Genomic DNA, 16,080 nt, shown 5'->3' with positions numbered 1-16,080 from the left:
ACGGGTTTCAGTAGTCGTGGCACACGGGCTCAGTAGTTGTGGCTTGTGGGCTCTAGAGCGCAGGCTCAGTAGTTGTGGCACACGGGCTTAACTGCTCCACGGCATGTGGGATCTTCCCAGAGCAGGGCTCAAACCACCTGTGACCCCTGCACTGGCAGGCAGATTCTCAACCACTGCGCCACCAGGGAAGTCCTCACAATGTCTTCCTTCTTAAGCAGATTTACTTTTCTTTTTTTAAAATTTTATTTATTTATTTATTTATTTTTGGCTGTGTTGGGTCTTCGTTTCTGTGCGAGGGCTTTTTCTAGTTGCGGCGAGCGGGGGCCACTCTTCATCGCGGTGCGCGGGCCTCTCACCGTCGCGGCCTCTCTTGTTGCGGAGCACAGGCTCCAGACGCGCAGGCTCAGTAGTTGTGGCTCACAGGCTTAGTTGCTCCGCGGCATGTGGGATCTTCCCAGACCAGGGCTCGAACCCGTGTCCCCTGCATTGGCAGGCAGATTCTCAACCACTGCGCCACCAGGGAAGCCCAGCAGATTTACTTTTAAAGGAGAATTTATAGAAATTAAAAACCCATTTCACTGACCATAAAAGGTGGCTACTGTAAAAATTAACATGATGAAAAAAACCATGCTGATCTTTTTTTTTTTTTATGGGAGATTACTAACTGTTAGAGACATGGCAATACTAAGATGCACCTTTCTCCCTGACACAATCAGAAGGACTGAAAATCTCTGAATGGTTCCTCGCTTTGTGCTTCATTATTACTTAAAGCCACAACTGGGTCCATCAAAAATCACCCCACCTATCATTCAGACCCTTCTGTCATATTGCATGATTACTAACACTTTTCACTTGGCATTTATTATTCTCAACTTTGATTGGTTAATTACACATTTATGTCTATATTTCATCCCAGTGTCTTATTTCTCTTTATATACTCCCTGGTTCTTATGTTGATACTTATACAGAATATAGCCTTAATATAGTCTCTGTTGAGTCTAATAAAAGCTTTGAAACAACTTGATCAAAAGAACCTGTTCCTCCAAACTTCAAAATATTTTTAAAATAGATAGGTGAGAGAGGATATTCAGGAGTTCTTCTGGTTCCTCTTTTCCTCTGCCCTTCTGATTTCCCATAGATATGTACCTCATCTATCTCATCCAGGCCACCACAGTTGAATATTAAGGATGTCCCTTTTTCTATGTGAACTACATCCAACTAGGAAGAGGCTCCAATACAAGAAATGTATACATTTTATGCATGAAATATACCAGAAGCAAACACTCTAATTTATGTGAAATAAAGACCAAATAAAACCAGAAAAAAAACTGAATGTGTGATTTATTATATTTAAGATTGGTCTATAAGGCTTAAATATGTCTGTCATAATTAACAGTAAGTGAATGCAACTTTACAAAATCAGTATTTCAATACAGTACAGGACTAAATGTGGCAACTGTGCATTGAAAAATTGATATTTCCTCAATGCAAATATCAAATGTGCAGCACCATTTAGAAGCTTCCACTAAAAATGCAAGCTGCAGTAATTATTACAAGCTCTACTCAGAACACAAGACTACCTATATCAAGCGTTAGGGGAAAACAGTGGAGTCATTCAGGCGTAATATGTCAGATTTGGTACAGGATTAAAATACTAACATTTTTTTTTAATGTCCTGGTTTCAAATTAATAAATACAAAAATAATATAAAAATATACACCAGTTGATAAGACTGCACCGCAGAGGATCAGAAAGTTAAATCTCGCTCTCATATGTATGCAGGTATGTCTTTAGTGTCAGAATTTCTGGATAGCTGCGGCTGGTCTTGCGGAAGAAATCCAGACTGGTAAGATGTTCAATGTCCCGCACCCGAGCCGTGTGCATCTTTATAAGCTCTTCTACCCATTTCGACTCATCCTCTGAGCTCTGCAACGGAAAGGGAGTACAGAGTCAGAATTTTCCAAAGGAGTTTCTCTACACGGTCCATTTGCTTCAAGTCCACAAATGACCTCTACATACTCCTGCACCCAAAGCCAAGGCGTGTTATTCCTTCCTGGCCTCCCCGCCTCTCTCCCACAGTGCTGCTGGCAATGGGCCACAAATACTGGCCCTTGGCTGTGAACATTTTCAACAGCAACTAGCTGTACCAAATAAACGAGATGTGTGGTGCGAAACGGCATTTGATGCAATACATTCTCCTAACATAAATCAAAATTGGGAAAACCAAAGGCCCTGGAGAATTCAGTGATTCGTTTCTTTCCCCTGCTGTCAAATTGCAATGAGAAGTACAGAGCATGAGGAATTAGGAATGCTCCTCTGCCTCCCAAGGAAAGGAAAGAGCTTGTGCCCATTGTACAAAATGATGTGTGTGCATTTCTAGTCCTTCAGAAGAGTGTGCTAGGTCAACGACATCATCTATTAGATGGCAGTGAATTAATATTTGAATGAGTTCGACTCTAAGCAGCTCAGTTGATACACCTGGCACTTTGGGGCCCAAGAGGCCTGAGTTGGAATCGCAACTCTTCCACTTCCTGGCTGTGAGACCTTGCTGAAGCTGCTTGACCTCTCTAGGCCTCAGTTTCTTCATTGGTTCACAAGAATAATAATGCTTACTTCAGCTCCCTGGGAAGGAGGAAGGAGAGGAAGGAAGAAGGGGAAAAAAAAGAGTAAAGTAAGGAAACAACATCACGGGTTTTCCCATGATGGGAAGGAAGGAAATCTCTTTCTGTCTTAACTACTTGCCAAAAATTGCCTCACTGGCACAAATTCGAGATGAAAGACATTTAAATGTCCCACACTAAACAATTTATTTCACATCTAAGTAGAAACAAAAAGGCAGTGCAGATAAAGCAGTCCTTTACATTTAAAAAATACCTTCTTTCACTTTTGAGGGAACTTGAGAGAAGGAACGAGATCTGAGAACCTTGAGAATATGGAGAAATGTCTACCTTCGTCAGTAGACATGGGGCAGGAGGGCCTTTGCCAATAATTTTATTCCCAAATGCCCCCGGAATTGCAATGGCTTCCAAAAGTCTTTCTACAAGTCGAAGGGTAGCTGTGCGTCCCAGGGCTGAGAATGTTCAGGCATGCCCTCGCCCAAGTCTTTGACTGCAAGTGGTCTCAATGAACTACCCACCAAAGCCCAAGAACCTGCACTGGGTTTTCTCAGAAAGCTCCAACCCACACGGACCTGGACACGGAGCCCCAGCAGCTTGTGCCAGTGCTAAATATGTACAGGAGGCTGTTGGTTCAGGAAACTGATGCCTGGCCATCCCAGGCAAAATGAAGAAACAGGAAGAAATTGCTTTGCAGGCTGGGGGAAATAAGGATTTTAACCCTCCACGCCCCACCCTCCTAACCCAAGCTAACCAAGATCTCTGCGAGTCATAGGAAAGAACAGGCCTAAATATAACTCTACCCACAACGGTACTGACCAATCCTCAGTGTGACCATATAATTAACGAAGTAGGAGGTCTCCAAATGGGTCGGGACCCCCTCAGAGTAAGCAGAGTAAGCATGAAGTGATATTTTCGGGAGAATTTTCATATTCAACTCATTTATTTTATTTTTCAATGGTCAGTAAGTCTAATGTTTCCTTTGTAAATGCAGTCATTTGAGTGAGTGGACATGAAGTAAAAAGGTTTTTCCTAATTTAAATAATGGCTAGCTGGGATTATACGAATTTGGAGGAAAATCTGTCTTTTGCTATTTCTTTCCTTGGGAAGTGATTTGCCAATTTCATTTGAGAGGCATTCTCCTCTGGTTCTCACAGGCTAAAATCCAGCCTCCAATTAGTCAAAATACTGGGCTATGTTACACATGAAGAAAATGACTTCTGCCTCTTGCTAGCTAGCAATCCACAGAAGTATTTGCTGCAGGAGACTCTAGTACAAAATGCAAAACTAATAAAAGTCGAATAAAAGTTCATGTGCACCAAGAGAGGAAAAGAAAAACTTTAAAAATAAATTTAAAAAATAAATAACTTTACACATTAATGCAAACGAAAGCACAGTCCAGGAACTTGCTTAGTGTTTTTCTTGCTATGGACATTTATCCTTCACCTGCCTTTTCTCCCTGACTTCCTCCCAAGTGAATTTGTGAATTCAAGTCCCAGAAGTCTTAAGGTGGACTTTAAGGCAAGGACAGGTGTCTACGTAGGCAGGGGGTTCTTCAATAAGAGGCATGCTGGCCTTGAACGCTATAAGAAATACCTCTAAGCTCTGTGCAGAGAGGAAGATGTATGAGGACATCAGTGGATTTCATTTGTCAGATGTAACATCGGGGTGAATAAAGAACTGCCTCTGAGCTGAGTTCAGAACAATGTTTTACAAACTCCTGCACCACCAAATTCCCCTAATGACAGGGAAACGTGAACATACATCTCCCAGGAATTGAGGTGTCTCTTAAATGGCTTACTTTAAGTCTGAAATGTCTTTGTAGTCTCTGCCTTATCTTAAACATGTATGGCAATTTTGAATTTAACTCCATAAAATATGTGTTTACTGTTTTGCAAAAATTTTACCTCCCCACAACAAGATTTTAGTAAAACTGAAGTTCAAAAAAGTACATCATGTTATCCAGAGGCATTACATCCCTCTGGTACACCATTACCTAGTCTCGTGGGCTGTGAACAATCAAAATTGAGAAAGTCAAGCCAATAAATTGAGGACAGCTTCTCTCTCACTTGAAGTTCCCTTGCTTCTCCACCTCCCATCCAATTATTTCTAAGATCTTATTTATCCTTCCAGTACAATATTGCTGCCTTCCACCTTCCTTTAGAAATTTCCAAGACCACACCCAGTTCAAGTTCTGTTCCCTCAATCCTAGGAATCTTGCCAAAACGTTTGAGGACCATGCTTGATCCCCTCCAATTCAAATTTATCTCCCCAAAACAGAGTCTACAATGTTGCTTTTATGCCTAAACATTTTCTGTGGTTATCTAATGTCTGTGCGATGAGAAAAAAGTCTTAAGGCCCCAAGCTTCCACTATAGAAATCTGGTAAGTTTGAAAAAAGATGGGCTTTTGGAATCAGAGGCCTTGAATCTAAAGTTCTACTTTTCTACTGACTAACCAGTAACCATGTTACACACTTTTTCTTTATGAGCTACAGGTTTCTCAAGAGTTAATAAAAGGGGAGGGGGAGGAGCTCATATATACCTGCCTAATAGGGTAATGAGATGATTAGAAGTAATGAATGAGAGGACCTGCACAGTACTTGGATAGTAACATGGACTCAATCAATGATAACTACTACTACTATGGCCGCTATGACTACTACCAAGACTACTTTTATTTTAAATCTGATTCCATGCAAACTTTAAAACCTTATCTCCCACTATGATCCTCATTTCCAATATTCTAGCCAACTTAATTAGCTTTTTCAGCCATATTTCAACTTTCAATTTTTTGTCTGCATCTGTTATTTTGTTTTGGATGGTCATAGCTTCAATCTTCACCTGTAATTGAAGCCATAGCCCCAAAGCTGCCTTGTCCATGAAGCTGAAAATCTCTGTTGAAGCTATTCTTAAGGGTCTTTGCCTTTTAGTGAAGCAATTTCTGTGCTTGTTTCATTTATTTTCCCCCTTGAAGGCTGCCTGCCGTGTGACTATGTTAAACACACCATCATTTTTCCCAGGGTACCTTACATAATTAAGGAATTTGAGTACTGCTTTTTGACTAAAAATCTTCCTCTGTAGATTTTATCTCCTATTCTATTATATAAACAAAAGCATAGAGACTATTACTTCTAAAATCAACCTTGGAGCACAGGATTTCCATCATATTAAAGAAACCTGGAGTAATCATGTGATTTGTCCCCGAGTGCAGCATTAGTACAGAGCCAGGAGCACAGAGCATGGATCCTGTCTGCCTTCCTGAGGCTTTTTCGCCATGCCGTCCTCCTTTCACGTTGGAATAAGTGAATCAAGAGTCATCTGTGCTATTTAAGAACGGGATGACCTGTTACATCTGCCCTCATAACTAGTAGCAAATGAAACTCTGATTTGTAAAGTATATATTCCTGTGTGTGTGTCTTTTTAAAAAAGTTTTTATTAATGAAATTTTCAAACATCCACAAAAGTAGAGCGAATGATATAATGAGCTCCTGAGAACTCTTCCCTCATTTCAGTAATTACCAAAATTGTGTTACTTTTCACTTTTTACAAAATATCTATGTCTTTTGCAAAATGGAAAACATGTGGGCACTTCTATCATTTGCCAAAATCAAACACAGAAATAGAACAACATTAAATGCACACACATCCCACACACCCTTATGTTGAAAAATAAAAAGCCATTAGAGCACAAAGTTCCCAAGTGTTATGCAACGTTTCCTTTGGGTCCTTTCTAAAGACCCAATTTGTACACCCATTTGTGTAGTGCAAATGTTTTATGATAAGTATGTCCTAGTTCAAGGGTGGGAATATAAACTAAGACACAAAGATGAATTCTGTCAGCAAATCCTAAAGGACGCTGTTCTTGAACTCACATTGCAGCTTTCATCATTGTCCGGTCTGTGAGGAAGGATGAACGAGGACACGGAGAGGGGGCCGTCACACTTGTCGGCGGGCTGGGTGAAATCCAGGCAGCTGGTGAGGATGATGTAGTAGTGAGTTGGAACAGGAATGGAACTGCCTTCCACGTACCTGAGACAGGAAGGCAAAATCAAACTATAGCCGAGGTAGTAGCTTTCTTTTTTAAATGGTGGCCAGTGAATATTGCCCAAGTCACTAAAGTTAAATTTCACTCAGTGGAGTCATTTTTCACTTACAGGTGTTAACCCACCTCTATATCTTTGAATATCATGTTTTCAATGCCTGGAATCTCCTCTTTCTCTCAACCTGGTAGAGTGAAAAAGATACTCCAGACAAAGAAAACAGCTTGAACCAATTCTCAGAGGCGGGACATAATGCATAGGTCAATGGAGTAGAAATGTAAGTCTGGAAGAATCAATAAAAGCCAAAGTAAGGGGGGTTCTGAGTGCCAAAGTTGTCGAGTTTGGGCATTATTTTTCAGGCAGTAATGCTCCACCGAAGGTTTCTGTGCTAGGAAGTGCCATTATGAGATCCAGGTTTCAGGAAAATAACTTTCATAGACTTGTATAAAATGGACCGGAGGCAGGAAACACAGGAGCTAGGAGAGTGATAGCTCTTCAAGCCACAGTGAGATCCTGAACTTGGTACAGTTGGTACAGAGAATTCATTTACTAAAGAAAATTCTAAGAACTGAGTGCTACTGATGAGTTACAAAAGTATAAAAAAATATTTTGAGTAGAGCATAGTATAGAAATTCATAATTCCTTACCTGGTTTTCTATTATCTTAATTTTAATCATTTCAAAATATTGAAATTATGATTGAACTAACAATATAATTTGGGCTGAAAACTATGACAATAATCAGCAACAAAATAAATGTACAAGTAGGATAAAATTTCTCTTATGGATGACTGTAAAGGGGGTAGGATAACACCTATTTTATTAGTTATATATATGAAAAAAATTAGCATTTTGTGTCTGTCTGTCAATCACAATGAAACCCTCTCATATTTTGTGTTGCTCTCTAATTGTTTCATGCATGTATAAAATTAAATGAAGAGGGCTTCCCTGGTGGTGCAGTGGTTAAGAATCCGCCTGCCAATGCAGGGGACATGGGTTGGAGCCCTGGTCCGAGAAGATCCCACATGCCGCAGAGCAACTAAGCCCGTGCACCACAACTACTGAGCCTGCACTCTAGAGCCCGCAGGCCACAACTACTGAAGCCCGCGTGCCTAGAGCCCGTGCTCTGCAACAAGAGAAGGCACCGCAATGAGAAGCCCTCACACCGAAACGAAGAGTAGCTCCCGCTTGCCACAACTAGAGAAAGCCTGCATGCAGCAACGAAGACCCAACGCAGCCAAAAATAAAATAAAATAAATTAAAAAAAAGAGTTCTTCAAATATTAGGTATGTCAGCTCCTTAAAAAAAAAAATTAAATGATGACCTATTATGAATTTGTTGTATTTATATCCTCTTACTTTCTCCACCAGACTGTAAGTTCCTTATGAACAGAGTATGCCTCATCCTTTTATATCCCTAATAGCACCACAGAGAAGGATAGAAATGAGATTTGACCAAAGTTTATATGTAATTTCCTATTGAAATGTACTGACTCAGAAAACCTAAGGAATTCTAAAAGTCCCCCCCCCCCAAATAGTGAACACAAGTGAAAATTATCATCTTCCCACTAAAGAGTTGTTGAAGAATAAAGTTAAAAAAATTTCTAATCTTTTGATACATTTTCTTTCATGAAAATGAAAAGTGCATTTATTTACCACAAATCCTAATTCCTTTCCAACCACCAATGCCTCGTTTAATCACAGGTCCAAAAGAACTGAAGAAATCACACGGAGATTCAAAGAGCAACAGGTTTAAGAGGTACCAGCTCTTCTCTAGTACGTGAATATTTGAAAAATATTCTTGAGTGAGATCTTGGAATTTAAAAGCACACGTTGCATGGAAATGAAAAGCTTACTGTTTGATTTTGTCTTGTGTGTCATGTAAGCCATCGTAGTCATAGTCAAAAATTGGTCCACTTATCACATTAACTCCATTTCTTTCTGAAGCATATTTCTTCACCAGAACTCTTTGGAAATAATTCCAGACTCCTGTACAAAAACAAAATCAGTTCTCCATGAACAAAACTCCTTGCTTTGGCCAAATTCTCTCTCGGATGCATTAAACAAGCCAAATGTCACAAGCCAAGAGACAGTAGAGCTGTTGTGATTCTTAAGAGCAATCCATCCTAAAGCATTAGCTGTGGGTGTGTCATTTATGAACCGGCCAAGAGAAAGATATGCAGACAATGGTAGAGGAGTTTAACGTAGCCCAACCAGTCAGGGAAGGATTTGCAGGTGAAGTGGTTACTAGGCTGAGATCTGAAGGACAAGTGGGTGTTTCTGAGACAAAGAGGTGGAGACAACATTCCAGGCAGAGAGAATAGTGTGTGCAACAGGGGAAGTATGGTGTTTGTGGGAAATTGAAAAAAGGCTTTAATCTACTTTCTCTTCTTTCATACGTCGTAGATAGGCTAATTCCCAAGTTTATGTCTCTAGCCCTAACCTTTCCAGGCAACTCCAGACATGTTATCCAACCAGCCATCTCATGGTGCATTTGAATACCTAATAATCATATCTAACAAAAAATTATCCAAACAGAATTCTTGATTTTTCTTCCACTCCTGCTCCAACTCTTGGCTTCTCCATCATAGCCAGTGGCACTCGCACTCACCCTGATGTTCGGGTCAAAATCTTAGGATTCATCCCTGACTTCTCTCCTTACTTCATATGCATCTGAACAAGTCCTGTTAGTGCTACCTCCAAAATACATCCCAGTCTTCCAAATCTGACCACTCCTCACAATTTTCACTGCATCCACCCTGGTCTAAGTCACTATCCTCTTTGCAATGAACTACCACAAAAGACTACTTGGCACCTTGGGAGAAACTCTTCCTTCCCTGTAGCCCATTCTCTCTAGAGTAGCCAGATGGATCCTTTTACACTATAAATCAGATTGCATCACATTTCCGCAACACCCATCTCTAACACTCCAGATGATTTCTCACTGTAATTAGAATAAAATCCCAACTTTCCACCATGGTCCTTGCCTCCCTCCATGACTTTTCTTCCTATTCCTTTCCCCCTCAGGTACATGCCTTTCTTCCTGTCCCCCTACTCGCTAAACTTGTTTCCGAGTAAGATTTTGCATATGCTTTTCCCTTTATCTGGAAAACACGTCCCCGACTAGGCATGCCTTGTTTCTCCTCCACTATTCATTTCTCACTTTCATGGTCATCCTCTAGAGAAGATTTCCTTGACCTCGCTAGCTCCAATTTACATGATGGTCAATCACAGGGGAAGGAGAGGGGCAGAATGGAAAAGGGAAAAGAAGGGAATAACAGAAGAGGACAGGAAAGGCAAACCAAAGAAGTTGGCTCTAACATGTTAGATTTAACTTACCATGCTCTATTCTACATGGGGGTTTTGAGGTTCAGGCTGTTATCATTTCTTACCTCCCCTTATTAAAAAATGCTTGGGCATTTTTCCCATGGTGCTTCAACTGCTGATTCTCTATTCGAAATGAGAAAGACAGAGCAGCCCACCAGAGCCAAAATACCATGGATAATTATTTGCAATAAAGAAAGGAGGACAGTGGGGAAGAAGTTCAAATGTTAACTTAAGCATAAAAATTGGAGCGGCATAGAGGGAAAGAAATAACAATGAGAACAGTCAAAAGGCCAAACCCGCAGAAATGTGGCATGTGAAAAACACCATTCCCCTAGTGAAGAAGAACAGCGGGCCCTCTGTGAAAGGCCTTTGGCCACACCAGCCTCAGGGTGGTACCGTGTGCTTCCTTTATTGCTGCTTGGTCAAAAAGGCATCAGTAAAGGATAAAGAAATCCAGGAAACCCTGATTTGTGGAAATTCAATGAAGCTGCATTCCATGTAATATTAGGACAAATGGATCTACGTGGGTTTGTGAAACATTTCTCAACTGGGGCTGAGAAGAAACCAGGAAACCTCCTTCTAAAAGCATACTTTAATTTTTCACTCATATGCAAGAGATTCTACCTTTGAATAAGCCTTTATTTACTAGCTTAGGACATCAAATAAACATTTTTTTTTTTCTCTAAACCGTGTTGGCCATTTCACCAATGTCAAGTTGAGGAGGCCCAGCCCTGTAGATGACATTCCACCATCTCGTGTCCTATTTTGAGACTTTATTTCAGCCCTGAGAGTCATGTAACACAGCCCAATACTCCTTTAGAAAGCGGAGTTATGTAGAAGTGTTTCCTTTTCCTACCTTTCCTATAAGCATATATGTCTGCTCACTGTAAATAAACTAAAGGGAGGTCAAAGCTACTCTATAATGCTTTCTCTGTCTTTGAATACATGGATGGTTGGATGGATGGGGGATGCATGGATGGATGGAAGATGGATGGATGGGCAAATGAGTGAATTCTTTGTTAGCAGAAATAGGAAATGGACTGTTTTTGTCATTGGACAGTTAAGTTACAAATCCATATAAGCCATAGAAGTCATGCAATCAAATCTCATAATTTTATAAATGAGAGGCTAAATGGCATTTCTATGATCACATAGCCAGTGTTCACACTCCAGAGACCAGAACTCAGTTTTGGGGCTGGGGCTCACTGTGCCTATACCATTCATTTCATCACTATCATCCACAAATATTTATGTCATATACAAAGAAATTATGAGTGTATGTAATTTGCACAGCCCTAAAACCAACTGAACTTAATTCTCTGATGATTCAGAAGACCTTTTAAGCTCTTGCTGGTTTTCAGGGTCAATATTCAGAATACATCACCATCCCCCTAAAGGAAGAAGGTGTTAGTGGCTTTTACTGTAACATTCTATAAATAAATACAGATGCTGTTAAATGTCAGGTAGCCTCCAAAATACAGAGAAGACTCTTTTAAACCACTGAGCATTGAAATAGGGAGAACACTGGATTAGAAGGAAAGCACAAACTTGGTTTAGCTCAGCTTCTGCCATTCATGACCTGGGTCACTTCTTGTGACTTCAATTTCTTAATTATAAACAAGGGATAAAAAAACCTGCCAAGCTCCCTCACAGATTCATATTTTGGCTTAGCAGTAGAGAATTTACATTAAAGTTCTTCAAAAATTATAAAGGCTAAACACATGAAAGGTATTATTATTAAAATGAATAGAGAGGTAAGAAAGGTAAGTGGTAAATTTAGAAACATTTCTTTCCACAAATAATAGTCTACTAGGTAAATATTAGACTTACGTTTGAAAGCAGGATACATTGGAACCATATTGGTTACAAGGAATGCATCATATTTAGCTTCTGGTAAAGAGCTCAGATCTAAACATTGGGAAAACAAATAGTGCCCATTACATAATAAAATCGACATCAATAAAAAAAAGGAATCTTCTAAAATGGTCCAAACAGCATGAAATGCATGGATCTACTCTTTTATTCCTACTTATCCCATTCTTTATATATCATTTCCTACTTCCCTTCCCACTCAATCTCTTTTCTTCACTCAATAGTTCTCCTTAAAAAATTTTTTATGATTCTTTTTCTTCCTACTTAGTCTTGGGTCTACTAAGTATTTTGTAAAAGAATTCCTTGATTTTACTAGCATAATTTGGACTTTTAAAAAAATGTCATCAAGGTAATGAGAGAGAATTAAAGGGCTTCATGTATTCTTAAGAGATCACCTCTATAGTATTATTTAAAAGATTTATGTCAATAATTTCCTATTTCACTTTCAGATGCTCATTTAATGATGTCAGGTGACACACAGAATATTCCCTTGCATTTTAGAATTCCCTGGGAATAGGATTTTTGAAAGCTGGTCTCTTTTCTGGCTGCTTTTGGAAGGCTCCCAGAGAAGTTCATCTCCTCAATCTCTTGAGCGCCCCTCTGGTTTTTAGGTTTTTTAGAAAACCTAAAAACCACTGAAATCCTAAATACCAAGTTGCACACGCCACACTCCACAAAATAACATCCCTCTAGAATGGTCAGATCCTGCTATTCTGTAACTTACAAGGAGGAAAGAGGAATCCATAGGACATCTGTTTATCATTTTTGTAGGCCAAACAGCTCTGACTGAAACTCGGAGAAACACGGACATCAGGCCGGACGCAATTGGTCAGGTGTTCAGGGATGCCAGAGACCTCAGCCTGTATGGTAGTCACAGGTAGTCAGCAATGCCATGGCAGAGACAACACCAAACCAACAGGGAAACACTGAAGCCAGATTGGTTCCAAACAGCCAGAATCAAAACCCCATTACCTTTCAGTATAGCTCATATTCTGATATTGACTCTTTTTTCTTTTTTAAGGACCTCAGTTTTAAACGCACTAAGCCAGTAATTTTTTAACTCTTATTTTTTTAGTAGCAGGACTCTCTTATCAGTCTTAGGTAAAACAATAATACGTAAGGCAGAAATCTCACTGTTGATATAATGAATGAGATTCCACAGAAGACAGCTAAAAAAATAATATTCTGAGAAATAATACAGACATATCTCCTATTTTAAAAAAAAAGACTATATATGCATTGTATGTGCCTGAGTACAAGTTAATAAGAAGCTGTGTTTGGGGCAGTAGAAGTAGTCATTTGTATTCAGAGTTTAAAAACATACTTCAACTGCCAAATGAATTTTTCTAATTCCTGATATAAACTTTCCTACCTCATCTTTACCAAAACTGAAACCCCAACATAAAACCTTCATTAAAAAAGAACAGGATGTTGATAGTGGGGCAGGCTATACATGTGTGGAGCCGTGGGTATATGGGAAATTTCTGTCCCTTCCATTCAGTTTTGCTGTGAACCTAAAACTGCTCTAGAAAGTAAAGTCTATTAAAACAAATGGCCAGATACTGGTGGCTTGTGTAGCTAGTGGGCCATGACAAGCAGAGTAAAAAAAACTAAAAGAATTAGTATGCTATGCTATTTCACCTATTACCATGAAGTTTTTAGAACATTGCAGAAAGTCTAATTCAAAATATTTTACAACAGATCCAATATAGGATTTCTTCCATCAGGAAAACTTAAAATCTTTTCTAAGACAATTCTGTTCCGCAAACAATCATTATATTAAGGCAAGGAGCGTAATGACATGAAGAACATGAAACCCAGTTTTCTCAATGACCTGTTTGGAAACAGTGTACGATGTCCAGAGTGGCATTAGGAATATTTCACTATAACTGCTTTCAAAGTCAGTGTGATATAAGATATCATATCTAGTCCGATAAAGCACTGCAGGCCGTCCATAGAGGAGGTGTCTCTCTAGGAAAGAAAAAAATAAAGTGTCTTAAACACATATTAAACTGTACATCAAATGTTAAAGAAATATTGGAAGGGAGTCAAATTGTCCACAATTTGCTTGCTTACTTATTAATAATGTAGCTCCTTCTCCTTAATTTAATCAGGTTAGTTTTCCTAACACTTCTGTGGTTTATTTGATCACCTAAGCGTGGGTCAAGGCTTACAGATATCAAAACTGTAATGTAAATACCATATTTATTTTAATGGTTTTTTTTCCAGTTATAAAGAATTTCAATCTGTATGGGAAAGAAAATTATTTATTAAATTTTGAAATGATTCAGCTGAATGGGAAGTCAAGACAATTAGATTTTATAGAATTAATTCATTTGACCCTGGAAAGGCTCATCAAATTAACCAATGATTTAATTAAGAGGAAGGTACTCTTTGATCATTATTTGTAAACTGCAACTCAAATATGTATTATTTCAGCATAAAAAGTGAGTACTAATGAGCATTTAAAGTAAGTAGCTTTGTGACATGGAGGAAAACTCTTTAGGTAAGAACTTAAAGGAACATGTATAGATAAAATAAGTGGCATTCAAGGGGGTCCTTTAAATACAAAAGGGAGGTCATCGGTTACCAAAGAACTCAGTTAAGACCCCAGAATGTAGATTCAGACCCCTACGAGAAAGCTCTCCTCTTAGGAAAAAATAAAGGTTTGAAACTTTATTCTTCTAAGAAGAAGACATGAGAGATTAATGTGCAAACCTTCATTCTACACCCACAATAAATGCCTCAAGCTTGATCTGCCCATTTTAGACAGGCTAAAGTCAGAACTGCCATAGATTCATAGAAATTGGGGTCCTGCAGACCAAAATATTTAGAGACTGAGGCTTTGGCAATTCACGATCCCCTAAGTGATAATCAAAAAAATTTTTTTACTATTATTTCTATTAGAAAAATGTCAGTTCTGGCAATCACTTATTAAATTATGTATACATGTTGCTTTAATTAAAGTATTACCATTCTACACAAGTAACAGAGAAAACCCTTTGTAGATTACTTTGCAAGACCCTCCCAAGTAGAACTGCTGATTTGAGGCAAAACAGCCCACACTGTTAACAGCACAAGCCTGTTCTGGGTAGTTGGGCTTTGTCAGCATTGCAGTAAATGTAGAAGTCTTGGTAAAGCTGCCAAATTTGGGGACCCACCCCTAAGAATTAGAACATAATATGCTAATATCATATAAATGAAATATAATGAACAAATTAAAAGCCAGCAAATCATAACAGTAGTACTTGGGGGCAGTTTACCAGGTCAGACTTTCCTTCAAAACTCAAACCAAACCTTTTCTAGGTTCAAAATTTCCATTAACGTTTTCCTTGATTTCATTTTTGCTGCCTCTGAATTTCCTGGTTTCAGCTGGAAGCAGAAGTATCAAGATTCTTTGAGAAGCTATTCTCTTTTTATCATTCAGGTTTTAATGCTTACCCAACACATTCCTCCAAGCTCAAATGCAAACCTGGCGTATTATCCAATCTATCCCATTAAGAGGACAACGAAAGAGCAGCCATATTCCTCTACGCAACATTTACAGCAGCCATCGGTCAACACTCTTAGACAATCTATAGACTCCACCAGCTCTGGTTCCTCCTTATTTCTCACCGTTCCTCAACATAGCACTCCATTCCATGAAGGCTGATTGATTTGCAATACTGCTCATAATCATTGTCAACAACTCTATGCTATTATATATATATGACTCCTTTTCTCTACTGGGAATAACTTCTCCACCAGTCCTGTCACTTATCTCCCTCCAAATTTTTCATTAATGTATTCCCCCCTCATCAAACATATACTGAGTACCTTCTTTGTGCCAGGCCTTGGGCTATGGAATAGAGATACTTGGTAAAGACAATTAAGATAGAGCTTTTACCCTCAAGAAGCTCACGGTTCAACGGGAGAGACAAACATGGCATAAATAACTCAAATGCAATATGCTGCTCACTATATCAGAGATATCTACCTAGTGGAACAGGAACACAGAGCATGAAGCATGCCACAGATGGGGATGAGGTGGCATCAGTACGGTCCTTACAGAACTTATGAAGCTAAGCCAGAGTCACCCCACATCCCATTTATGCCTGTTGCCCTGGCATAATTGTCCTTCTCACCTTCAAAAGGGGATGACAAATAATATGGTCACATAGTTCAGCTCCCATGAAAGAGACGTGGGGAGGAGAGGGAGAAAAGGACAAGAGGGGAAGAGACATCTTA

At 39.2% G+C, this 16,080-nt stretch overlaps 1 protein-coding gene across 8 annotated transcripts in view; it reads right to left on the bottom strand.

Annotated features, from left to right (window-relative positions):
* Positions 1-1,323: 1,323 nt before the first annotated feature.
* The window catches only part of ENPP2 (ectonucleotide pyrophosphatase/phosphodiesterase 2), a 105,556-nt gene continuing 90,799 nt past the window's right edge, over positions 1,324-16,080 (bottom strand). For 5 of the 8 annotated variants that reach the window (XM_036830746.1, XM_036830745.1, XM_036830748.1 and 2 more), the window contains 7 exons: positions 15,151-15,225; positions 13,688-13,824; positions 12,578-12,713; positions 11,812-11,889; positions 8,511-8,643; positions 6,489-6,645; positions 1,324-1,926 (listed from right to left, as the gene is read on the bottom strand). In XM_036830746.1, coding sequence (XP_036686641.1) covers positions 1,756-1,926; positions 6,489-6,645; positions 8,511-8,643; positions 11,812-11,889; positions 12,578-12,713; positions 13,688-13,824; positions 15,151-15,225 — 887 coding nt within the window. In that variant the 3' untranslated portion in view covers positions 1,324-1,755. The remainder of the gene's footprint in view (positions 1,927-6,488; positions 6,646-8,510; positions 8,644-11,811; positions 11,890-12,577; positions 12,714-13,687; positions 13,825-15,150; positions 15,226-16,080) is intronic. The other 3 variants (XM_036830749.1, XM_036830750.1, XM_036830753.1) reach the window with 1 other exon arrangement.

This window comes from Balaenoptera musculus, chromosome 17, assembly GCF_009873245.2.
Source record: "Balaenoptera musculus isolate JJ_BM4_2016_0621 chromosome 17, mBalMus1.pri.v3, whole genome shotgun sequence".
NCBI lineage: Eukaryota > Metazoa > Chordata > Mammalia > Artiodactyla > Balaenopteridae > Balaenoptera > Balaenoptera musculus.
Note: the sequence above shows the minus strand (reverse complement) of the source record. Positions and strands in the feature narration are given on the sequence as shown.